The 26,167-nt window shown below is 43.6% G+C and overlaps 2 protein-coding genes across 6 annotated transcripts in view; one reads left to right on the forward strand and one right to left on the reverse strand.

The window, feature by feature from the left end:
* Positions 1-14,177, forward strand: part of RGS20 (regulator of G protein signaling 20) — a 58,503-nt gene extending 44,326 nt beyond the window's left edge. For both annotated transcript variants that reach the window (XM_061438762.1, XM_061438761.1), the window contains 4 exons: positions 1,319-1,467; positions 4,102-4,188; positions 5,425-5,659; positions 6,538-14,177. In XM_061438762.1, the coding sequence (XP_061294746.1) occupies positions 1,319-1,467; positions 4,102-4,188; positions 5,425-5,659; positions 6,538-6,726 (660 nt within the window). In that variant the 3' untranslated portion in view covers positions 6,727-14,177. The remainder of the gene's footprint in view (positions 1-1,318; positions 1,468-4,101; positions 4,189-5,424; positions 5,660-6,537) is intronic.
* The window catches only part of TCEA1 (transcription elongation factor A1), a 29,003-nt gene continuing 15,785 nt past the window's right edge, over positions 12,950-26,167 (reverse strand). Inside the window, exons 4-10 of one of the 4 annotated variants that reach the window (XM_061438758.1) lie at positions 22,754-22,841; positions 21,731-21,876; positions 20,567-20,623; positions 19,438-19,592; positions 17,170-17,316; positions 16,073-16,144; positions 12,950-14,475 (exon numbers count right to left, since the gene is read on the reverse strand). In XM_061438758.1, the coding sequence (XP_061294742.1) occupies positions 14,467-14,475; positions 16,073-16,144; positions 17,170-17,316; positions 19,438-19,592; positions 20,567-20,623; positions 21,731-21,876; positions 22,754-22,841 (674 nt within the window). In that variant the 3' untranslated portion in view covers positions 12,950-14,466. Of the gene's footprint in view, positions 14,476-16,072; positions 16,145-17,169; positions 17,317-19,437; positions 19,593-20,566; positions 20,624-21,730; positions 21,877-22,753; positions 22,872-26,167 lie in introns of all 4 variants that reach the window. The other 3 variants (XM_061438757.1, XM_061438756.1, XM_061438759.1) reach the window with 3 other exon arrangements.

Genomic DNA, 26,167 nt, shown 5'->3' on the forward strand with positions numbered 1-26,167 from the left:
CTCTGGCTCCACTGAAATGCCACTGATGCGGTGAGAACTGGGTCCACCTGGAAGGATGGACTGCCCAGGCTGGTGGTCTGGACAGGTGTTGTGAGCATTGTGCCTGTGGATGAGGGACAGTACAACCCTCTGATGGGTCTCTCGTTCTGTCCTGGAACTTACATCCCCGTGTAATCAAAAGAAGAGGGCTAATCCAAAGCTGTTGTTAATGAGTTTTAATTCATAAAGAGAATTTAGCCTACTCAATATGAAAACACATAATGAAACTATGATAATTAAAGCAAAGTCCAATAACATAAAAAGATAAGTAATAGTAAGAATAGATGGAATGGAGTAACAAATACAGAATTTAATTCCAAAGACCTATTTAAGGTTCTTTAACGGGACTTAACATTTTTTTTCCTTTTACTCTGCCAACAATTTTTTAACCACTGTATCAAAAGTTAAAAATGGATTCAGACATTTCTCTTTCTTATGCTGCTTTTATAGTTCTCTCCTCTAGCTATTCCTGTAGTTCTCAGGAAAGGGGAGGGTTGAAGGGGTTTCCGGTGGCACCATGTCTGGGGGCAAGGCCAGGGCATCGTTTCTATAGGTGGCAGCACGTTTGTGGAGGGGGCGTCACTGTCTCCTGGGTGCACCCAGGGCATCACTGAGCAGGACACAGGCGTGGCTCCAAAAGCTTTGCCACTGTGATCGTCAGTGCAGGTGCCCCCACATGCCCCACGATGTTGGTCCAGCAGGGGTGGGGTTGGGGGGACTCAAACTGGGAAGCGCACCTGTGGGAAGTCCTCACGGTGATGTCAAGGGATGTCCTGTCAGCATCCACCTCCTTGACCAAACTGTGAGCAACTTAGTGCAGGGACCTCCATTCGTTGTTTCGCTACTAGAATTTATCACAGCAAATGGCAGATTCTAGACAGTGAATAAATGGTAAATGAATGGATTCTAGGGGTTTCCCAGGTGGTGCTAGTGGTAAAGAACCCACCTGCCAATACAGGAGACATAGGAGACACGATTCAATCCCTGGGTTGGGAAGTTCCCCTGGAGGAGGGCATTGCAACCCACTCCAGAACTCTTGCCTGGAGAATCCCATGGACAGAGGAGTCTGGCAGGCTAAGTCCATGGGGTCACAAAGAGTTGGACATGACTGAGTGACTTAGCACACATGCATGAATAGGTTCAAAGGACCATCTTTTACCAGAATTAGCAGAGATGACAGGATAGAGTCACACTGCATCTTCACAATGACACAAACAGTGGAATCTCCAGCTTACCTGATACTAACTCTGCGCCCCCCACCCCACTTCTCCTGTTGCAGCCAATGGGGTCAGAATGGATGGAGATGCGGAAGCGGCCTGTGTGTGCAGCCCAGGAGCCCACAGCCTGCGCCCCCGGCCAGCCCGGAGTAGAGAACCAGGGATCCAACGCTTGCTGCTTCTGCTGGTGCTGCTGCTGCAGCTGTTCCTGGTAAGCTGGTGGCTTTGTTATGACCATGCTTCTGATAAGAAAACGGTACCTTGAACAGTGCCAGCTTATGATGATTCAGTAAGTGCTTTGTAAGCAACTGCTGTATGGCTAACACTGATGTGGGTTTTGTAAAGGACCACAAAAACAACAAAACAAACAACAAACCAAGATGAGGGCTTCCCTGAGGGCCAGGGTTCGATCCCTGGTCTGGGAACTAGATCCCATATGCCTCAGCTGAAACATCCCGCTTCCTACAGCTAAGACTGGGGTCAGCCAAGTGAATAAAAACACAAGGTCTTCCCTGGTGGTCCAGTGGTTATGAATCTGCCTGCCAGTGCTGGGGACACGGGTTTGTTTCCTGGTCCGGGAAGATCCCACACACCATGGGGCAGCTGAGCCCACAATTACTGAGGCCCATGGACTCTAGGGTCCCCAATAAGGTAACTGCTGAGCCTGTGTGCCTCAACTACTGAAGCCCGTGCACCTAGAGTCCGTGCTCCACAGCGAGAGAAGCCACCACAGTGAGAAGCCCACACCCACTGCAACTTGAGAAAAAGCCAGCAAAGCAACGAAGACTCAGCATTGCTAAATTTTTAAAAATAAATAAATATTAAAAAAAAAAAAAAAAGACAAGGCTGCATCCTAGCTCTGAAGGGACATAGTCAAGTCCCTGAAATCAGGCTAACTAATGTATATCAAATGTCTGAAGAACAATCTAAGCTAGCTGATGGTTGAATATTAATATCTGGGCAAAAATGGTGCCTAGATTGTCAAAAAGGAGTGAACTCAAGGCCCTCTACTTGGAGATAAAGAGTTTTTGGAGGAGTTACAATTTAATCTGGGTCTTAAAGATTAGGGTTATGAAAGAGCATGAGCCTGTATTTTATATTCTGCTGCTTCTGTTCTATTAATATTGTTTTCAATAAAGAAAATTATTAAAATTTATGCTAGACAGAGAGAGGAAAAGCTAAAAATATAGGCTAACTTACTGGGAGAGGAAGATACACTTTCATTGCTTAAAAAAGAGATACAACTTGACTGTTTGAGTCACTGCTGAAGATCTGGAGAAAGGGGTATGATTTACACTCAGAAATCACATGGGCATTAGATTGCATCTCTGAAATCTTGTATATGAAACATACCTCATGCCAACCAAATGTGCGTGTAGCTTTAGTCAATGAAACCATTGTAATGTACTTGGGCTTGACTGCAAGTTCGACCCACACTGTGCAGAAGAAGAAACCCTGAGATCGATCAGTGACAGAATCACACAAGGTGATGAGGGGAGCTGAAGGTTGAAAATGAAAAGTCCAGGACAGTTTGTTTGATTTGTTCCTGCTTGCCTCGGGCTGGCATTAATTTCCAAGAAGCTCCACTCCGGTGGGTGAGCCTAGAAGTGCGAGCCTCCAAGGATAGATGGGACCCAATGCTGGGAGGTCTGTCCATTCGGGACAGAACCCCAGACTCTGGGGGGGAATACAGGGCTGAGCGGCCTGGCATTCGAAGCAAGCCTTCAGCCCTGAGTAGGAGTCTCGAGGACCCAGCAGGGGACCAGAGGAAAGGATGTGTTAGCAGCCCCTACACCGCGCGTGTCTAGGACCCCGTAGTGGGAAGGAGATCCCCCAGTGGAGAAGAGACCACGTTTAAGCCCCTTTTTCTGCACTTTTCACTCTGCTCATCAGGCTCAGTGAGATGGTACCTAAAAGATGCTCAGAGATGTCCCCATGAATATGGAGTGATGCTGGCATTTATCCTATCTACCCAGTCCCCCATCTGCTGCCTTGGGAGGCATAGGAGGCAGGATCGTGGCCTGAATAAAGTCTGGGACTGATGGTGTGGTGGGGGGGGCAGGTGGTGGAGGGCCCCAAAGCAGGCTCCTCCTACTAGTAACAACTATGGTGAATAAAATATAAATCTATGCCTGGACGTCATCATCACAGCCAGAAACCAAGTATCATGTGGTATGTGTGTCTGTGAAAGATGAGAGCAATGTCTTCAAAGTATGGGAGCAAAGTAACAGAAAATTTAGTCAAACTATAACTCAGGAAGATGTCTCCAAAGAAGATGGACAAATAGCTGGTAAATACTTGAAAAGATGCTCAATATCATGGGTCATTAGCAAAATGCAAATCAGACACAGAGCATGATACCCTTCGTACCCACCTACATGGCTAGAATTAGAAAGACAGACAACGGTAAGGGCTGGTCTGGGTGTGGAGGAACTGGAGCCCGCCAGCATCGCTGGAGGGAACGTGACATGGTGCAGCTGCTTTGGAGGAGAACAGTGTGGGACTTCCTCAAAATGTTAAAAATAGAGTCATCATGTGACAGTATTTCCACTCCTGAGTGTCTGCTCAAGAGAAATAAAAACAGACATCCACACACAATGACTACAAATAGCCCCAAAGTGCATACAACCTAACTGTTCATTTGTTTTACTAAAAGCATTATTATTCTAAATGTAAACTGTCCCTCATTCGTGTAGAGCAGAGTATTATATAGAGAATTTATTTTGCTAATACTTGCCTGTCGTACTTTTGGTTTTCTTAAGAAAACAAAGCAGAGTCATTTGTATCACTTGTTACTTGATACAGAATGAGCTCAGCCCTCATGTGTGCGTCTCCTTTCGTGCAGTCTCACTGTGAGAAACCAGGAGGAACAAAGACTTAGAAGGACTTCCTATGAAGCCAGAACAGAAGACCTTCCCACCTGTGAAGAAAGGTAAAACGTCAGCGTTGAGCTCGCTGAATTGACAGAAATGCCAGCCTTACTATTTTTAATTCCTTATTATTTTTTCTTTTCTTCCAATTTTTTCTTGAGATACAGTTGACATCCAGGACTGTATAATCCTATGGTATACAACGTAAATGTTTAACTTGCATACGTCATGAAATGATGATCACAGTAAGTTTAGTGAACATCCATCATCCCATGGATGCCCAGCTGGAATTTTTTGATGTTTTGCCTTATATGTGTCACTAGAATAGTTTCTCTAACTGCAGTTTAATATCAAATCATAATGTTGTGTCACATTTCCACTCGGCACAATTCCTTTTAATTATTTTTTTTAATTTAAAAAAAATGTTTTGACCACATTGCATGTGGGATCTTAGTCCCCTGACCAGGGATTGAACCCATACCTGTGCTCCCTGCATTGGGAGTTTGGAGTCTTAACCACTGGACCACCAGGGAAATCCCAGCAGATTCCTTTCAATTTATTGTGTGACAGGGAGAAAAGTCAGTTCCATTATTAATCTAATGCCTGTTAATCACGAATATAAATTGATGCTTCTTGGCAAAACATGTGATATATTTTATTTTTGTGTGATTCACCTTTTTAAATAAAAGAACATAATGAAATACACATTATGTTGAGGTTCAGGAAAATTTTAAAGGTCTATTTTTTCTTAACTCTTCTTTTATACTTTAGCTAATATATTATTTTTTGAAGTGTTTTTTTAAAAAAAAGTTGGAAAAAAACATATAAATTACTTTTCATAATGCCGAATTTAAAAGTGTCTTTTTTCTTCCTGTATTATCAATGGATTTATTTTCACTTATCGACTCATACCTTTTCTGCATGTGTTTGTATGTATCCAAATCCCCCTTTTCATAAGAATACCAGTTATACTGAATGAGGACCCTCCCTAATGACCGCATCTTAACTTGGTTAAATCTGCAGAGATCCTACTTCTAACACAAGGTCCAGGGTCAGGGCTTCAGCATCTCTTTTTTAGGAGACACAATTCAATCCATGCATCTCTTTTTTAGGAAACAGAATTCAATCCATGCTCGTATTTTTGCTGAAGGCTTTAGGAATGAGGACAAGTCTTTCTCAGCCTGAAAGGGCCTGCGTGCACATTTTCATTCTCAGAGGGAAAAAGTCATCTGTCCAGGGCTGAATTCCCATCAGCTCTTGATCCCTCAACTCCCCACACCCATTTCTCCCACCTGCAGCCCGGGTCCCACCCTGGAGGAGGCCAGCGCCTGGGCTCAGTCCTTTGACAAGCTCATGCTCACGCCCGCGGGCAGGAACGCCTTCCGGGAGTTTCTGCGGACCGAGTTCAGCGAGGAGAACATGCTCTTCTGGATGGCGTGCGAGGAGCTGAAGAAAGAAGCGAATAAAGCCATGATTGAAGAGAAAGCGAGGATCATATACGAAGACTACATTTCTATTCTCTCTCCTAAGGAGGTAGGTGCCTGCCAGAGGTCGAGGCCATGGGCACAAAGGACCCCTTCAGTGTCTGGTCACCCGGCCCGGTTACCGCTGCTCCAAAATATGGAACCCCCCTGCCCCCCACTCATCATAGACTTGGGCAGTGGTCCCAACCAATGGGTGCCAAGTGCCCTTGAAAATCTGTGAAAGATCATGAGCATTTTCCTGGGGAAAGTGTGCGTAACTTTCATCAGATTCTCCAGAAGGAGGTGTCTTTTTGTGTCTGGCTGTAAACACTGCTACAGGGGGAAGGAGAGGGTGGGACAAATCGAGAGAGTAGCATGGAAACATGTATATATTACCATATGTAGTAGATAGCGAGTGGGAATTTGCTGTGTGACACAGGGAGCTCAACCCAGTGCTCTGTGACCACCTAGAGGGGTGGGATGGGGAGGGAGATGGGGAGGAGGTTCAAGAGGAAGGGGACATAGGTATACCTGTGGCTGATTCATGTTGATGTTTGGCAGAAACCAACACAATACCACAAAGCAATTATCCTTCAATTAAAAATAAATAAACTTTTAAAAAAAAGAAATACAACCTCCATAAGCATCACTTTTCCAGCATCGCCGAAAACTCATGGGAGATGCAGATTCTCACCCGCACCCAGACCCACTGAGCCAGAAGCTCTGCAGAGGCCCCACCCAGTTTAACCAACCCACCAGGGGCTTCCAACGCCTCTGAAGTTTGGGACCCCTGTTCTATAGGTTCAGTTCCTCCTTTGGCAGCTTAGCACTGGGGACGACCTTGCTTGGTTGGGATTTTTAAAAAGCCAAACAAGCTGTGGGAGTCGGGGGTGGATGTCCGGAGAGGACCATGTCTGATGAGCCTGGTGTTTCCCCCACGTCTGCCAGGTCAGCCTGGACTCACGCGTGCGGGAGACCATCAACAGGAGCATGGCCGAGCCCTCCCGGAACATCTTCGACGATGCCCAGCTGCAGATCTACACGCTGATGCACAGGGACTCATACCCCCGCTTCATGAACTCCGCTCTCTACAAAGACCTGCTCCGCTCCTTATCCGAGAAAGCAGTGGAAGCCTAGGATATCAAAGATATTTATTATTAATAAAATAATCCAAGAACTCGTGGGCTCCGTCTAGGACAGGGACTTTAGAGGCGGTAGTGTCTTCTGCTGGTCCTGCTTGGGCTGTTTGAATAACAGACGCTTTCTTCTACAGAAAACTGATACATTCACCAAGAAAACTGCAGCCACCTTTTCTAATCCTTTTGGAAAGACTGGGGCATGGCTGTGTAGAAAGGTTGTGTAGTTACATTTACGGTGGCAGTAGTGTGTTCTCAAGGGACAAAGGATACACAAGAAGACACCACGTTGCCTTCAAAGGGTACATCATGGGAACAGACAGGACCCAGATTCCCATTTTATAAAAATGTGATCGCTACCTGTAAAATTGGTACCCTGCTGTATCTTAGGATACATGTATGTATTGCTAAATGCATATATGTTAATGTGTAACTTACATGATTGATGTAAAGCGCTGTGCTCTTAACTGGATCAGCCTCAAAAGTCTGGTAAGAGAAGCAGTGTTTAGAAAATCCTTTTGTTGACAAGTTACCTTTATTTTTTATTACCAGAGCCTGCCAACCTAAAGAATAAATTTTCAACTTAGTGGCATTCATCACAAACATTCAAATAAGCATATTTCCTTTTTTAGTACTGAAAGAAACATGGGCATTTTCACTCTAAAAAAATAAAGCACAAGAGTTTTATCTCAGCCTTTTTTTGTACATGTAACTATTTGAGAAATAGATGGGGAAACAGTGTCAGACTTTATTTTTTTGGGCTCCAAAATCACGGCAGATGGTGACTGCAGCCATGAAAATAAAAGATGCTTACTCCTTGGAAGGAGGGTTATGACCAACCTAGATAGCATATTAAAAAGCAGAGACATTACTTTGCCAACAAAGATCCGACTAGTCAAGGCTATGGTTTTTCCAGTAGTCATGTATGGTTGTGAGAGTTGGACTGTGAAGAAAGCTGAGTGCCGAAGAATTGATGCTTTTGAACTGTGGTGTTGGAGAGTCCTTGGACTGCAAGGAGATCCAACCAGTCCATTCTAAAGGAGATCAGTCCTGGGTGTTCTTTGGAAGGACTGATGCTAAAGCTGAAACTCCAGTACTTTGGCCACTTCATGCGAAGAGTTGACTCATTGGAAAAGACTCTGATGCTGGGAGGGATTGGGGGCAGGAGGAGAAGGGGACGACAAAGGATGAGATGGCTGAATGGCATCACCGACTCGATGGATGTGAGTCTGAGTGAACTCCGGGAGTTGGTGATGGACAGGGAGGCCTGGCGTGCTGCAATTCATGGGGTCGCAAAGAGTCGGACATGACTGAGCGACTGAACTGAACTGAACTGAACTGAAGATTAAGTAAGTACAGACACACTCAAGATTCTCTTTTAGTTCCCAGACCAGGATTTCATCTTTAGAGCCCACTGTTTTTAATCACAGGTGAACAGAATAAATTCATAGCTCAAGGTGAAAATACAGCCTTACAGATCTAAACCATCACTATAATGAGTGGGGAAGAAATGCATCCAGAAAGTAATTTGCATGAAGCTCAGTCAGTAAAGAACCCGCATGCAATGCAGGAGACCCAGGTTCAACCCCTGGGTCAGGAGGATTCCCTGGGGAAGGAAATGACAACCCCCTACAGTATTCTTCTTGCCTGGAGAATCCGACAGACAGAGAAGCCTGAGGTCACAAAGGGTCGGACACAACTTAGCGACTGAACCACACTTGCGCCTCAGCCTTCACAGGATGGCCTTCCTCTTGGTCACCCCCTCCCTGGCCCTTCAGTCTGAAGATTTCTTCATTATTCTTTTCAAGCCCCTGGTCCTCATTCTCAGCAAACACCTCCCCTCCTGCTTTACTGTGACCATGGCACCCCTAAGCCTCCATCGTCCTGACGACCTATACATCCACGTGGACCAGCATCCATGCCCTCTCCTGAGCCCAGCCCCAGTGAAGGTGCTCTTTCCCCCTTTCCAAGACGTTAAACCTCTCGTGTCCTTTTTTGTTGTTGTTACAGTTGATTTATAGTGTTAATTGATTTCTGCTGCACAGCAAAGTGATTCAGTTGTACCTATGTATATTCTTTTTCACTATGGTTTATCTGGATGTGAGAGTTGGACCAGAGAGAAGGCTGAGCACCAAAGAATTGATGCTTTCAAACTGGTGCTGGAGAAGACTCTTGAGAGTCCCTTGGATAGCAAGGAGGTCAAACCAGTCAATCCTAAAGGAAATCAACCCTGAATATTCATTGGAAACACTGATGTTATGCTGAAGCTTCAGCTTCAGTATTTGGCCACTTATGTGAAGAGCTGACTCACTGGAAAAGACCTGATGCTGGGAAGGATTGAGGGCAAAAGGGGGCGGCAGAGGATGAGATGGTTGGATGGCATCACCGACTCAGTGGACAGGAGTTTGAGCCAACTCTGGGAGATGGTGAAGGACAGGGAAGCCTGGCATTAGCGAGGTCACAACTGTCACAGTTGGACAGGACTTAGCAACTGAACAACAAATGGTTTATCCCAGTGTATTGAATATAGAGTTCCCTGTGCTCTACAATGGGATCTCATTGCTTATCCTTCCTATATAATGATAGTTTGCATCCTGATTCTGACTCCGTCTCCTAGGGTCTCATTTTTTCCCTTGGACAGAGAGGATGTCTTAGGGACTGAGGTATCGACACTGCCCTGCAGCCGCTTACACCCGAGTAAGGACAGATGTGTGGGGCAGAGACGACAGCAGCCGTGAGTACTGGTCCAGAGAGGAGCTGAGCTTTGGAAGCCTTTTAGGCCATAGGGAGCTTGTGAAGATGACCCGAGCTCCCGCCAGGCTCTGGTCCACCCCTTCTCACCTGGGAACCTGGTACTGGCTGACAGCACCCAAGAATCCCCAGGGGAGCAGCCTCACATCCAAGTGCTACCTTCCTGCTCTGAGCCCACCCACCTGGCCCTCACAATCCGTGTGCCGCCCCCCAAGCTCTTCCCTGGGTTCACTTGAGCGCCCCTTCCATTTCTCCCAGAAGTGTCAGTTGTGTCTGACTCTTTGCAACCCCATGGACTGTAGCCCACCAGGTTCCCCTGTCCATGGGGTTCTCCAGGCAAGAATACTGCAGTGGGTTGCCATGCCCTCCTCCAGGGGATCTTGCAGACCCAAGGATTGAATGCCCATTTCCTGTATTGCAAGCAGATTCTTTACCGTCTGCATCAACAGGGAAGCCCACCATGAACAAATCCAGTGGATGAATCTGTAGGGCCATCTGTGTACATGAAACAATCCTGAGATAAATCAGCCTGCTATTCACCTGGGACATCAATGCTTCTTCTGGATCAAAAACACTTCTGTAGTTTAACTGGAAATCTTAGCAGTGTTCGCACAGGTTTTGATGTTGTATTATCTCACTTTTACTTAGAATCATGCATTTACTTTGAACTCAAGTATTCATCCTAAACCATTTAATATGAAAAATCTTTTTTCAGTTGCTTGTTATAGAAATCTATCTTAAACTAGCATAAAGTAAATGGACCAGCTTCCATTAGCAGAAGTCCAGGGTAGTTGCAATGCCTGCAACTACCTGATCTCCCTTCCCCATCTCAACTTCCCTTGGCTCATCACACACAGAGGGTCTCTGCACACAGTGGGTAGAAAGTACAGGGAGCCCAGGGACAGCTCCTCCTGGCTCAGCTTGTCCAGTGGAAGCACTTATCTATCATCCCACCTTTCATACAGTAACCCTAGGGAGGAGCACAGGTGAGGTGGGACGGAACACTGACAGACCCAGCAGGGTCACATGGGGATGAGGTATCCCTTAAATGAATCAGATGTTTGGAAACTAGCGCCAGAGAGACAAGAGACACAGCAATGCCCTCCCTTCCCAGGGCTCTCACAATTCTGCTTTTTACCAGCTACACTTTCTAACAGCATTATTACAAAGGTAACTTGGATACACACTGTCAGCCACATATAAGAGTGGAAAAGCCCTTTCGTGTCAAAGCAGCTCAGTCTTCCAATTATGGCAACACCTGGGATAATTTAATCAGACTCTATGGCACATCATATATGAAATGTTTCTCTCTGCAGTTGGGGCCATTAAGAAAAAAAAATAATTAGCTGCCTTTTTATAGCACTGGAGAGACAAATCAGAACAAGTCATTGGAGGCAGTCATCTGTGCTCTCAGCTTCCATCCACCACTTAGATAAACAAGCACCAGAACACACAGGTTGATTTGAATAAAAATTTTAATTAATAATAAACCTGTTGCATCACTTTGCAGAACCAGAGTACCAGAAGAGACCTCCCAAGGCTGGAGCTTGTTACATCTTCCTGGAACTGAGTCCACAACATTGCCGGCACTGGCTACCTGCCCTCCCCCAGGTCCACAGTTGTGGGACAGCCTTCATGGCTCAGCTCCCCCAGTCAAGACAGAACACAAACAGAAGCAAGAAAACTATTCCATGAGCCCCCACTGGGTGCACCCATTCTCCGAGGTGTTGAACACAGCACTGAACAAGTTTCTCATAAAACTTGTTCTCATAAAACCGCATGGGCTCCACCTTCCCCAACTTACAGCTACTCATCACAGCTGTTGCACTGGACTGGTTTCACTTGTCATTCATCCTAGGAACTACGTAGGGGGTGAGGGGAGCCCCCACAACCAGTTTGACCTAGGAACTCGTCAGGCAGTACCTCTGTCCTACTCACTATGAAGTAGGATCTTCAATGTGGGCACTTCGCTTATTTCTGAAACTTGGAGAAACACGTGGATTTTTACATCAGTGACTATTCACCTTACATTTCCTGGTGGGACATTCTTGTTTCACTTTTTGGCTGTATCCTACAGCATATGAGATCTTAATTTTCTTACCAGGGACCAAACCTGCATCTCCTGCAGTGGAAGGTAAGAGTCTTCACCACTGGACCACCAGGGAAGTCCCTCAATTCTTCTTGAATGGCTAATTTTCTACATACAGCTAAATGGGGTGGAGGTGGAGGGCTGCAGTGGGCAGGAAAGTGTAACTGTTGATTAAAACTCCTTAAATCTCACCACTTTGTTATTTTTGATACCTCAAATCCCCAAATTATACTTTGAACTAGAGGCAATCATTGTGGAAGTCTAGTGTTAATACTTCAAACTTTATTCCATCTGTGAGGCATGTAGAACGTGTGTTTGTGTTTGTGTGTGTGTCAGAACTCCTGCCATGGCTTCCCAACACTTACATGAACACTCATTATTCTCAGGGGAGCTGGAAAACCAAGGTGGTGATTTTCTGCCTTCCGGGGATGGTTCTTCATTAACTGTCACATCTAACTTTATGATCCAACTCTCCTATCTGTACATGACTACTGGAAAAAACATAGCTTTGACTATATGGGACTTTTGCCAGAAAAGTGGTATCTCAGCTTTCAATAATATGCTGTCTAGGTTTGTCATAGCTTTCCTGTGAGAGTTGGACCATGAAGAAGGCTGAGCTCCAAAGAACTGATGCTTTCGAATTGTGGTGCTGGAGAGGACTCTTGAGAGTCCCTTAAACAACAAGGAGATCAAACCCAGTCAATCTAAAGGAAGTCAACCCTGACTATTCATTAGAAGAACTGACATTGAAGCGGCAGTACTTTGGCTGCCTGATATGAACAGCCAACTCATTGGAAAAGACCCTGATGCTGGGAAAGATTGAAGGCAGAAGGCGGTGACAGAGGATGAAATGGTTGGATTGTATCACTGACTCAATGAACGTAAATTTGTGCAAACTCTGGGAGATGGTGAAGGACAGGGAAGTCTGGTGTGCTGCAGTCCATGGGGTCACAAAGAGTCAGACACAACTTGGCGACTGAGCAACATCTCCATGTTAATTTAACACAGTTGCTTTGTCCTAGAAATAGACATTATAAGATATTACCCTTGAGAACTGTTTACTTCCGGTTACTTTATAACTGGCTGGCGTTCTCCAGTCTAAGACTCCCTGTTTGGCTTTTCACATCACACTGAGTGCACACACAGGATGCACACATGCACTCTGCTCTGAACCAGCCTGCATCCCTCTCTGGGGTCCAGGGAGGAGACAACAAATGTGCTCTGCACCAGTCCCTTCATACCTACAACCAGGCAACCATTAGTTAAAACTGCACTTTAAAAACACCTTAATAGTTGGGAAAGGAGAACTTTTTTTTTTAAATCAGAACTTTTTAAATAAAAAATAAAGCAAGTACAGATATCAAAATAAAATGACAAAATGTGATACATGTTTAATAACAAGAAACTTTATTGAATTACAAATTTTAAAATGGCTCACTTAAAAGTGGGACTATTTTAATCTTCTTACACTCATTCTTTCAAAAATTCATGTTATTTTCCAAGTGATAAAAGGTTACTCTGTGACCTGACAAAGTGGAGGTGGGATGGCACCAGTGGCCAATTCTTACATGTGGGGTCTTCTTGTGGACTTCTGGATGTTTTCTCTACTGCATCAAACTGACCTGCGGTGAGCAGTGAGGAAGGGTGGGGGGCGCGGGGCGTATAAGCTGGTGCTGAAGTCTTTCCTTAGGGATCGGAGAGTGGAGATGGAGCAGGATGAGATGTGTTCCTCGTAACTGGGGATTCAAGATGTGCTACAGCCAGCGTGAGATCATTCTTCCTTATTCTCAACCAAGCAGATGACACACACTTAACTGCAAGGTCCGTCCCATAAACGTGGGCCGTGTTATAGCCCACACACTCCTCTGTCCCTCAGCCTTACCTCCTGTGTAACAGAGGCAGCAAGTCAGTCAGGACAGAAATGTGCTCCATCAGTCTCCATATGGAAAGACCACAGCTTAATGATCTATATAAGCCTTAAAGTCCTCAGTCAGGACAGATTTCCAAATCAAAATCAAGTCAGGAACTGTTCACAGGAACCACACTATTCTAAAATGCTAACATCTTCCTCCCAGTGTGTCTTCCTACAAAAGGAAAAAATGGCCCAAACTTTCCACTCTTTGCCTGTCTGGGATTTATGAAAAGCATACCAAATTATGACAGTGTTCTGCAAAACTAAAATATACTACAAAGTCAAACAGGTAAATAAACAACAAACCAAACTGATTTCAACAAAGTCAAGTCATATTTCCAAAAGCCAAATCTATTAAGAACAAGTAATACACATGTACAAGAAATTACAAGAAATGAGGATCACAGTTAGTTACAAATGCAAAATAATATCTAATTATCCCAGACTTGTGAACAGAATAATTAAAATCAATTTCATATGCTAGTTCAAATATTATATACAATTTAGATAAGCTGGTCAAGTATTACTTGAATACACACCATGTCTGATAAACTTATAATTACACTGCCTCATCCTTTTTTAATATTTGCAGGTACATGCCAATATAGGGGAAAAAAATGTAATTTCCACTTGTGTGTTAACTGAGAAGAGTAACATTCTACTGTGTATGTTTTATATTGTAAAAAAGTTGTTACATTTTCTTTTAAGAAGAAAAAAAAAGGTAAAAATTAACTGCCAAAAGTTTATAAAAAATGAAAAAAAAAAAAAAAAGTTTTGAAACAGATTCCATTATGTGGTCTCCCTACTGACCTGAAACTACACAAGGCATTTAAGGAAGGGACACTATGTCAAAACCAGAGACTAACCCAAGGGAGGCAAGTTACTTTAAAAATCTGATTTGCAGGAAAACTAGCTAGTTGACCTAGTCTTAAAGCTAATTACAAAATCCATCTTCTTAATGGTCCAGATGTTTTGCCAATGCTTCCAACTCAACAGAACTGTCAAAAAAGAAGAAATATTTTGTGAGACCTTTAAATACAGACAATGGGGTGTACCTCCTTCCCCTGTTCAACACAGCATACACATGACACTGCTAAAGAAAGAGGCATTTTTAAAAAATGTTGTATTTTCCAGACGTGAACAGTCACCTATATTGTGTTTGACTCCTCCAATTTAGAACTGCTAAGCATACATAAAGAAATAATATAAAATATTTTCTTATTAAGCACTTCTCTCCTTAATTCTTAGGTTAAAAAAATTAATTCCAAATTTGAACTTCCAGAGTAAGCCACCATAGGCATCAGCTTTCTACATTACATTGAATTTTCTTAAATCCAACAGGAACTATGTCAGCACTTTACAGCAAACTGCCTGTATTCAATACAAACTATGATATGCCCAGTCTTCCTCCTCCTCATGATGCTAAACAAATCCAGGAGAGCACTGGAAAAAACAAGTTTGCCCAACAGGATTGAACAGCATGAACATCCATCCCGTAGACCAGTTAAAGAAACTGCCGGCTCCAGACAGGAGACACTGCTTCAAGCCATGAAGACATTGTCAGCACCATAACCTCCAGGCCCAAGAACAGAATCGCTGTGTGTAACGAAACGGGCGCTGGCCTCACCCCTGGAACACTGCTAGAGCCCTCCTCCCACTGTCTTTTTTGTTCACTTCTGATTTCAGGAAATGCTTTAACCTCCGTGACTGTTTTAAAGTAAGGAAACGTCTAAGGTAAGAATAACTTGAAAAGAAGCTTGTAGAATTTTCACATACAAACACAAAACTAATCACAAATAGAAAGCATTTTTGGAGCATCAACAATGACCAGGCACTTTTAAATCTATCATTTCTACTACTCAGCATGACCTGTACTGTGGGCCTTATTTATATTTGTCTGTGAGAATATCACAGTTCAGCAACAGTAAGGGGCAAAGGAGCCCAAAGCGTGTCTGGCTCCAAAGCCCACCTTCCTCCTGTGGGAGCCCCCAGCCACACACTCCTAGTGTCCCCACCTCTGTTTTAGGTGTGATGTTTCTGTGGCTCACAGAAATCACTGAAGAATGAATCATTCATGTAACATTATTTGCCTGTGTGGGGCTAATTTAGGAGAACACAGGCAACACAAAAGAAGGCTTCGTGAGAAGCCTACCAGATCATGGCAGCGCTCATCCGGATTTCCTAGAATAAACACTGAAACCAGTGGGCTGGATTTCAAAGAGGTACAGTAGTTTTTCCAGAATAAACATTTATGCAACCATACACCCGTGTACGTGTTCCGGAAGAACAAGCATGGGAGCACCTGAAAGGACAGCGTGCGCACAGGATGGCGACACAGGAGCTACACCTCTAAGATCCGGCCTTGTGACTCCTGCACCAAGACCACGCAGAGGGCAGTGTCCGAAGTCACCGTCTAGTTCTAGCAGAGTACCAAACAGTGTGATCCACGACAGACGCCAGCCTTGGCCTCCCCAGCATGGGGCAGGGTGAGCATGGAACACACGGGACAGCCCCCAGAGAAGAGCCGGTGTAAGCACCCCAGGGAGAAACCACCCCACAGAGCCGGGTGAAACGGGACACCCCCAGGCTCCCTACCTTCCACCGGTTTCCACACTCGTTGCAGACGACAAACGTTGTCATGGGTTCATCAGCACTCCGTGTTTGTACCTATGGCAAAGTTGGGTGAAAAACACTGCTTAAAGCATCTATCTAGAATGCGGAAGACCCGGGTTTGCGCCCTGGGTTAGGAAGATCCCCTAGAGAAGGAAATGGCAATCCACTCTAGTACTATTGCCTGGAAAATCCCATGGACAGAGGGGCCTGGTAGGCTACAGTCTATGGGGTTGCAAAGAGTTGGACACAACTGAGCGACTACACAGAAAATCCAACCTAAATTAGAATATCCTACATGAACTACAATGGTAGCACAATAAAATATGCAACAGTCCAAAACAAGCTATTAACAAATTAGCGAAATAATAAGGAAACAACACACATTTCCAAAGAAAAGTCCTTGTCTTCTCATCTTTATCCCAGATAAGTGGGAAAATCATCCAAACTTGCACATTATACTACCAACAGAAGTGAAGTGAAGTCACTCAGTCGTGTCCAACTCTTTGCGACCCCATGGACTGTAGCCTACCAGGCTCCTCAGTCCATGGGGTTTTCCAGGCAAGAATACTGGAGTAGGTTGCCATTTCCTTCTCCAGGGATCTTCCAACCCAGCAATCAAACCCAGGTCTCCCACAGTGTAGGCAGACACTTTACTGTCTAAGCCAGGTGAATCGAATATATACTACTGATAAATGGCTAACAAATATGAAACATTTTCATCATTAACTAAGAAGCACAGAAATACTAATTAAAAGACCTCTCAGTTTTCTTACAAATTCGTAAAAACATAAAAATTACAAATACTTCATTCTGACAAAAACTGCCAAAACCTTTCTAAAAGTCAGACAGCAACAAGAGCCTTTACCCATCCTCTGTGACTGAGGAACTTGACATCTGCTCTAATATAAGACTGTAACTAGAAACACAAAGTTATTTTGATATGTTTTGAGAGAGATCTCAAGTATAAGGATACATTCTTAATACTAACAAATCCAGCTAACTGAAAATAAGTTGATATTTGTCTTGAAACGGGAGTTGTAAGCCTCTAAGTATGAAAGTGAGTCTTAACAGTCACAAACCTGTGTGTAAGTGCAGTTCTTCTTTTTACATTTGCCGCATGTGAACAAGTCCGTCTGGGTTCCGCCTGTCTTGGCCATCTGATGCTCTCTGATGGCTTCTTTGGTCAAGTTTTTCCGCATCTCTTTGAGCTCATCACTAGCCATCTCCTATCACAAGGACAGCAATACCACCCAGTTACAGGCACCTTCTATACACATGCAGAATGCTGTTTATGCTCCAATAGTTAAACAACAGGATCAAAATCAACGTTTAAAGTTTTGAAAGTGAAATATCGTATTTTTCCTCAAAGGACTCATCAGTTTGTTTACTCTTACATTTTTCCCAAACACTCAGAAATCTGTATGTGAAAACTGCATCTAATGCAATCCGATAGTGATGAGCGTATCCAGACCATGGTCTCTACTACTGCACCCACCTCCTCCGCCAGAAAAGGAACCAGGGGCCTCAGAGGAATGTCTGGTTCTAGTTTTGAGTCAAGAAATGCACAAGACAGGCAGAGTATCTTCTTGTGCCAGGAAGCATGGGAGCTGCCTGACCACTGTGAGCTCATCACTGGACAGAGGGGCTATGTGACAGAGCTCCATTGACCAGACAGAGGATAATTTCTTCAGCCATCATGATAAATCACTGAAAAGACCAACCCATTGGATAAATAAAGTCACAAGTCCGTAACGACACTTAAAAAAGTAGAGCACAAACACGTGCAAAAATGGCAACAAAGGCCCCCACTGGCGGTTAGTGGGGCGCCAACCACTCCTTCTGACAACTGTTAACCAAAGGGAAGAATTACACACTCACCTGCCTTTCCTATCCTAACCAATGGCCTTAAACTCAGGGCAAGTGCTCCTTTATCAAAGAAGTCTAGCTAAGAAAGGTGAAAGGACTTTCCCAATTCTAGAAATCTGTTTTGCAACTCCTAATGACATCACCAGTTCAGGCAAGGATCATCAGTGGGTGAATACGCAGGTGAAAGGCCAGTGGAGAACCTCACAGAGAAGGGATGAGACTGTCCGTACACAAATCCCTGATAAATTTCCACACCAAAGAGAACAAGATACATGTCTCCTGAGGTGATGTAGTATGAAGTAAGAAGGACCACTGATGAAGCATTTGTGCAGGGAAAGTTAAACCTGCATATAATCTAAGCCTACAAAACTAGCTTCCAGTTCACAGAAAAGAATGGAGACAGAAAAATTAGTGTAATGAGGAAGAAACGGGCAATTCAGTGTGAGATACACAAGAGATAAACCAGTTTCTTCAATAGGTCAATGTCATGGAAGAAAAGGGGGCTGGAAAAGGAGACTTAACTATGTTCATACACAGTCTTAAGAGACCAAGCTTAAGGTGACATCTAGACTTCGGGTCCTGATACAAAGTAAATGTACAACCAGGAACATACAATGACTATAAACCAGATATCAGATACATCAAGGAATCATCATTAGACTTGCTGGATGCAGTGATGACAGTGTAGTTATATGAGAATGTCAGATTTTTACAGATTTCTCTCAAGGATAGAGAGGTGGAAAGATATAATGTCTGGAATTTGCTTGAAAATAATTCAGGGGAAAAGAAAGAAAACAAAGAAGGGATAGATAATAAACAAGTGACAAATTACTTAATATACTTGAAGCTTAGGTGATGGGTAGATAGGACTTCAGTACACTATGCTCTGTACTTTGTGAAAGTTTAAAATTATCCTAATGAGGTTTTAAAAAATGAATCTTAAAAATATAACAGTTCTCATTAGTTATATAGAAAGACAAATTCACTTGGATGCTCAGTAAGACAGTGAGACTGTAGACACACTTCAGCTTATATCTATGAATAGCTACATCTAAAAAAAGCAAACAATGAATTTCATTTTCTGCATCACTTTCTAAATAAATATAACGATGGTCAATAAGATGTAGCCAATCTTATAGTATTTAACCAAGAAAAGAGCTTAGAGGTTACAAAGTCTGTTTGCAATTAGAAATTTAATTCTGATTCTACATGAATCTACAATAAATAACATTTTTATTTTTTGACAATAATTTAATAAGGCAACCACTCAAAGATCATGGTACAGTTATGAAAGGGACAAAGTACTGATGCTAACAATCACCTTACGTTCTTATCTAGTATACTGTATATAGTGTGTATAAAAATGTATTAGGATAGTTATTACAGATGTAGTATTTATTCAGTACTTCATGATTTAAACAGACTTTACACTTGACATCATGGAATACCATCACAGAAATGTTCTATTCAAATACACTCACCTCTGCTGTCATTCTAGCAAACAAGTCAGGAGGAATGTTCCCACACAGCACGTTTTTCCTTAAATTTGGATTTTTGGCATCCTTAAGATTTGATATCCTACTTCGTACTCTATTTTTGTATTTCATGTCTGTGTTCCTTATTTCTTGATAGATAGGTACTAGGCCATTAAGGAAAAAGATTAAATTATAAAGGTCCTAAGATCATTTTTTTCCTATTCTGCCATGATAAGAATTCCTGAGATTTCTAAGCAGTATTTCCAATTCAGATTAAATTAATAAGGCACTGTTTCTGCCTGATTTCCTGATCAGTACCTGGCAAAAAATAGTGATTTATGCTATGAATGAGCAATACTTTCTCAATGTTTAATGCCAAGTGACACAGATTAAAAGGGTTTAAAATGTAACTCAGGTATTCAATCTGAGTGAGAAAACTTTAGAAAAAGAGCCTGAATTTATACATGCTTTCCCTGGCCCAAATCTGCATTCCGCCAAGGATCCTAAAAGCCTCAAAAAGACCACAGAGCTCCCTTGAGGGCCTTCTGATAGAAGAAGGTTCGGAAGACAGTTTGCAGTGGGCTGGAGGTTCATCTCCTTCCGGCTCAGCAAGAAGCCAGGTTAGCAGTCGGTTTTTCTCAATAGGACGGGCTCCAGCAGGGGCCCAGCCCTAGAGCAGCCACCCCTCTGCCAGGACAGGCCTGCGGTACACTGTCATCTGTCACCAGATAGTCCTGCTCCCTGGACCCATGTGCAAGACTCGCTCTCCCCCACCAGAGCTCTTTCTGAGGCACCCAGTGTGAACGCACAGGACGACGAGCTCAGGGGATTTCTATGCTTTGCTGAGGCCCCCCCCACCCCCACAAGGTGAGACCCCACTTTACACTCGCTAGCACGTGTCCGTGAGATGTTACGGTCTCAATGTGCAAGGCAGAAAAATAAAAGCACTGTCACCATTATGTATCTTACTTTTGCATAACAGGACAACAAGAACAACATGTCGCAGACAGCCTTCCCCTTTCCCACCAAAACAATCAAGACAGAAACTGTAGAATAAGATTTTCTATTCTTTACAGGAAGAAAAAATAATCTACTGGGTTCTTGACACCAATATGAATATACACGCAAAGGATATCTTCCTCAATCTGAGATCCCAATTCTTCCTCGTCAGCTCCAATGGCGATATAGTCATCTAAACACAGAGAAGTGTCATGAATGAATGATTACAACATATTAAAAGAAAATTTCAGTACAGAGCCAATTAAACTGTATTCCTATTTCTTCAACCCCACTTGCCCTGTACAAAGAATCCTTTCAGTATAGTTTCCTTAGAATCTGGTCTTCTTTGTGACTTCCTCGGCTCCTCCTCTGGATTCAGCTAGTGTCCACAGGGCTCCTGCATGGATGATGTCTTATCCCTCAGGAGTCGGGGAGTCATGCATCCAGCAGGCAACCCCTCATTTCACAACTCCAGAAATTCTGGCTGTTCCCACAGACAGCAGAGAAACTTATGCAAAGAACTGTCTTGTCTCCTTCCTGCCTCAGGCTTCCATGCAAATAAACCATTCATTTCATTGGCCAATCACATATATGGACACACTCAGAAGACTTCTAAGCAAACGTTCAAAGTGACAGAAGGAACAAAAAAAACTAGAAAGAAACAAGAAAATATACATAAAGAGATAATAAAGGAAACAGAGTAAAGAAAAGGCAGAGTAAGAAGAAAAATAGGTCATACTAACTAGGGCTCAGTATAATAGAAAAGGATGCATTTTTAGAAGACAGTAAATACATATTCCTATATATGAAACTTTAAAGCCAAAGTTTTACATAGGAATGAATACCCCTAAATTAAATTAAAGCTCCCATATATAAACCAAGATCTCTTTCTCACTTAAAAAAGTAGGAAATGAAATTATGAATATAAAACTTATTGTATGTCATAGTAACATTTAACAACAGGACAATAATATGGTATCATTAACTCTCAATCTGAGGGGGGGATACTGAGTTTGCAGATTAAACATAAGGAGAAAAAGGATTGTGAAAAAGAGTTTAAATGAGTACGACTCAGGGGAACATTCACCAGAAGGAAGGAACCTATTGTTTCTGAGAATCACACGTAATAAGCAGAGGCCTGGATGCCTGCGCCTCTCTGCTCTCAGTAACGCCCAGCACAACAGCCTCTCCCTGGGCTGGGCGGTGAGGGACAGCAGCCATCGGGATCCCACCCAGAGGATGAAATGAGGTGGACAGGGCAGCGGTGGCCTTGGTCAAGGGACTGAGCAACGACATTTACCTCCTGTTCGGAGAGCAGCAGCGAGCATCTCCCTGCACTTTAACCGCACAGAATCAGAAGTGCTCGGCGCCCGAGGAAAAGATGAGACGTACGTGTCCCGGGCATTGGTCTCGTCCTTTCTGCTGCTCATGTTGCCACTGGAGCTGCTGGAATATACACACACACACACAGACACACAAAAAAAGAAGTCAGGAAAACTCTCTTAAAGTGAGTATCATTACCATTACTCTCTAAAAACAGTAATTCTGGGCCTAAATAAATGAAATAGTATTCCAGTGACTCTTAAATGGAAAAAGAAAAAACCTGCCTGTAGATAGATTAAAAAGAAGTTAAAACTTTTAGTAAAGATGAGACAAGTCTTTTATTTTTTTAACCTTGATCCTTTTAAACGTTAAACAATATTTTTAATACAGAAAACACACATTACACCTCAATACAGCACATGAAAAGATGGGATCTCAGTTATGAGCAGAGGGGGTAGAGGAGGGCACAAAGACTATGATCGCTCTTGACCAAAACCAGAGAGTGAAAGCTGGCAAACCCTGCTCCAATCAGACAACCAGTGAGGCTTATATGTGAGACACCACTTCAGGATAAAAACCACAGGGATGAGGAGTCATGAAAATATAAACATCTCTTAATTTCTCCCTAAAAATATCAACACCATTGCAACAATTAATAACTCTTCCAGTCAACCTAATCACTTCAACCACTCCTGATTAACTTGCTGTGTTAGATTCTTACTGAAATATTTTCGGACTGGTTTCAGTTAACTTTTACCACAGTAAAGATTTCCGCCAATTAGTTCTGCCAAACTAATCCTGCCTTTCACTCCACTGACGTCACCTGCTACTCCCTGCCGGCAGGCAGCCCCTTGCCCTTGCCGGTAACCCAGCCGGCCCACACACAGCCTGCCTGGGCCCGGCGGCCACTCCGCAGGCCTTCTGAGGTCAGTCTTGTGTTTTCTGAAGTCTCCATGACCCCTGTCTCCCAAAACACACAAGCTCCCATGAAGTGAAATACCTTTCCTCTCTTGCTTCAGGGCTATTCTGTGACGTAACTGCAGTATCTTTTTTCTTTTCTTCAGAGTCTTTATCTGTTGATGGTCCATCTGAAAATTTATGAAATTCCTGTTTCAGTACTTGTTAAAACAAAACAAAAAACAGGACTACTACATGTTATCAAGCTATTTATCATGCAAAAAAAAAAAAATAAAATCCTAAGCTTTTAACAAGTAAATGAAGTTTACACAGCTATTCTGTTAGCAAATGTACATGGAAGAAACACTGCACATTAAAAAAAATTAAAGTGCAAAGTATATATAACAATGTTGTTTTGATAATTTTTCATGAAGTAAAAAAATTTGAGGTGGTACTCAAAATACAAATAAATATTTCAGAGATAGTAAACAAAGAAGATTTTCATAGAATATACTTCAGGATTATTAGTTAGGCCTACTCAGCATCTCCTCTATCTTAAATAATCTGAAAACTAATACAGGTTATTAATACTAATGAAGCATAAGCTTTAAGACTTAAAAGAAGTGAGTCATCAGACACGGGAAAATAAAAGTACATAAAATAGGTTGGATGAAGGCAACAGTTTAGCACTGGAAAGAAACATTCACGTTTATATCAACCAAAACAGCTTTGAAGCTGGGTTCAGAAATATTTGGAGCCACTGCGTGAACTACCCCAGTTTGGTCTACCCGAGTCCTAGAGCTGCATGAATAACTCAGTTCTCCACTGCCCTCTGTACAGAACACGGAAGAACATTTACCCTTGAGGCAGGACTGCCCAGGCAGCTCTAAGCTCCCACGCTAACATGCCACTCTGGACGGGACGGACTGACAGAAGACAGTCCCAATCACAACTCCAGAACTATCACGGGAATCCAGTCCTCATGACACATGTCAGTTCTCAGAGACCAACTGTATTGTCCCCTTTACTCTATAATTCCCTGGAAGGCCTGAAGATGCTATGGTATCATGAGGAAGAAAGCACGGATCAGCGATGACATTTCAGAACAGAGCAAGGACCAAGAAGTGTTCCCACAGCAACAGGGAGTAGAAGGCTTCAGAAAGGTCACATGATGCATTGTGTCCGACTCTCTGCAACGCCATGGACTGTACAGTCTACCAGGCTCCTCTGTCCATGGCATCCTCCAGGCAAGCATACTGGAGTGGGTTGCCATTTCCTTCTCCAAGGGATCTTCCTGACCCTGGGATCAAGCCCAGGTCTCCCACACTGCAGGCGGATTCTTCACCATCTAAGCCACCAGGGACAGGTAATACAATCAGGCAGTACCGTCTAACAAGGTCCAGTGCTGGTGGGGGAGCAGTAACGCTGCCATGGTGCAGTGTGCGCTACGGTGGCCCTCTGAGAAGGCAGGGCAGTAAGAGGCAGCAACGGTCGTAAAAACACTCCAACCTGAGCAGAGGGTGGTGAGCCACGCAGCAGAGCCTGACTACAGAGGGCTCAGACCACACCCTAGCTCAGCCGCTCAGCACCGCTCCTACTGCGCACAAACAAGGCACCTGATCTCTTAGTCCCTCGACTGTCTCAGCACAAAGTGGGGGTTACAGCAGCCCCTCGACTGTCTCAGCACAAAGTGGGGTTACAGCAGCCCTGAGCACGCGGGACAGCCGGGAGGACTAAGTGCATTAATACAGGCCCACACACGGTGTGTCTTAAGTGTCAGAACTGTGCTAACCAGAAGCAGAGGAAATCTCCCAGAAATCTAGCTAACCACCTAAACGGCAATGTTTTCTGGTTTGGAATCTAATACAGGATCCTCTTTTTCGTTAGTTTTCTTAAGGCTGAACTTTCTAAATTTCACAGGCTTTACAATTTTTGGTTCCTAGTTTCCAAGCTCTTATATGTAATAGGTCTTTTATTATTACTGCTGCTATCTATGAAGTATTAAAAGCTTCACTTTTTTTCTTTTCTCCTCCACATGAGGCTGGTAACTGCTCAGGAAATGGCTGGTTCCAGGGCTGGGACAGATAAGTCCAGCATGTTGCGTGGTGCCAGAATGCAGGAAAGAGGTTAAAAACAACAACAAAAAAAAGCAAGGAGCTTGTCAAAGAGACACAGAAGCCAGTTTGCAGGGGTGCCCACTGGTCAAACCTGGGACAATATAAATATCAAAATATGAGCAGGAATGGATTATAATCCATTATACAGAACAGGAACCTATGCGTCCACACTCACAACAGAAAAAGAACTGAGAGGCAAGAAGAGGGTTCTTCTTATAGAATGATGATGTATGAAAACTGAAAAAGTAGAAAAACTAGAAAATCTTAATTTTTCAACTGTTACCAGAAAGAATGGTTTGGGCAGTATTCGGGGGATACCAAGTGGGGGTGGGGGAAGGTCTGACAGGGAGCACCATAGTTTCAGGGTCTTAAAGTGATTCCCACAGAACTATTAGACACAAGGAAAAATCATCAGTGACTCATTGTACACCTTGGATGGGTCTCAGAAATAATACCATCCTATCTCTGTACACCACACCCCAGAAGGACACAACACACATGCGCAGTACCCCAACTATGGACGCAAAACCGGATCTAGTCGTGAGAAAATGCCAGATGAAGCCCAAACAGGGAACATGGCGGTCCAGTGGTTAGGCCTTAGCGCATTCACTGCAGTGGGCCCAGATCCAGTCTCTGGTTGGGGAACTAAGAGCCTGCAACATGCACTGCGCAGGCCAAAAACAGACAACGCCCCCCACACACAACAACAGAGGGAGGGGAGGAGGGGCCATGTGTTCTTCAAAAGTCCATGTCCTAAGAGACGCTTACTCCTTGGAAGAAAAGTTATGACTAACCCAGATAGCATATTGAAAAGCAGAGACATTACTTTGCCAACAAAGATCCGTCTAGTCAAGGCTACGGTTTTCCCAATGGTCATGTATGGATGTGAGAGTTGGACTGTGAAGAAGGCTGAGTGCTGAAGAATTGATGCTTTTGAACTGTGGTGTTGGAGAAGACTCTTGAGAGTCCCTTGGACTGCAAGGAGATCCAACCAGTCCATTCTGAAGGAGATCAGCCCTGGGATTTCTTTGGAAGGAATGATGCTAAAGCTGAAACTCCAATACTTTGGCCACCTCACGCGAAGAGTTGACTCATTGGAAAAGACTCTGATGCTGGGAGGGATTGGGGGCAGGAGGAGAAGGGGACGACAGAGGATGAGATGGCTGGATGGCATCACTGACTCGATGGACATGAGTTTGAGTGAACTCTGGGAGCTGGTGATGGACAGGGAGGCCTGGCATGCTGAAATTCATGGGGTCGCAAAGAGTTGGACACAACTGAGCGACTGAACTGAAAAGACATAAAAAAATCTTAAGGATGAGGAAAAAAGCTGGAAAAGTAACTACTGGGACAACTGACAAAACTGGAACGAACAGTGCACTGCAGATTAAGGTAACTGT

The sequence above is a fragment of the Bos javanicus genome, chromosome 14, assembly GCF_032452875.1.
Source record: "Bos javanicus breed banteng chromosome 14, ARS-OSU_banteng_1.0, whole genome shotgun sequence".
Classification (NCBI taxonomy): domain Eukaryota; kingdom Metazoa; phylum Chordata; class Mammalia; order Artiodactyla; family Bovidae; genus Bos; species Bos javanicus.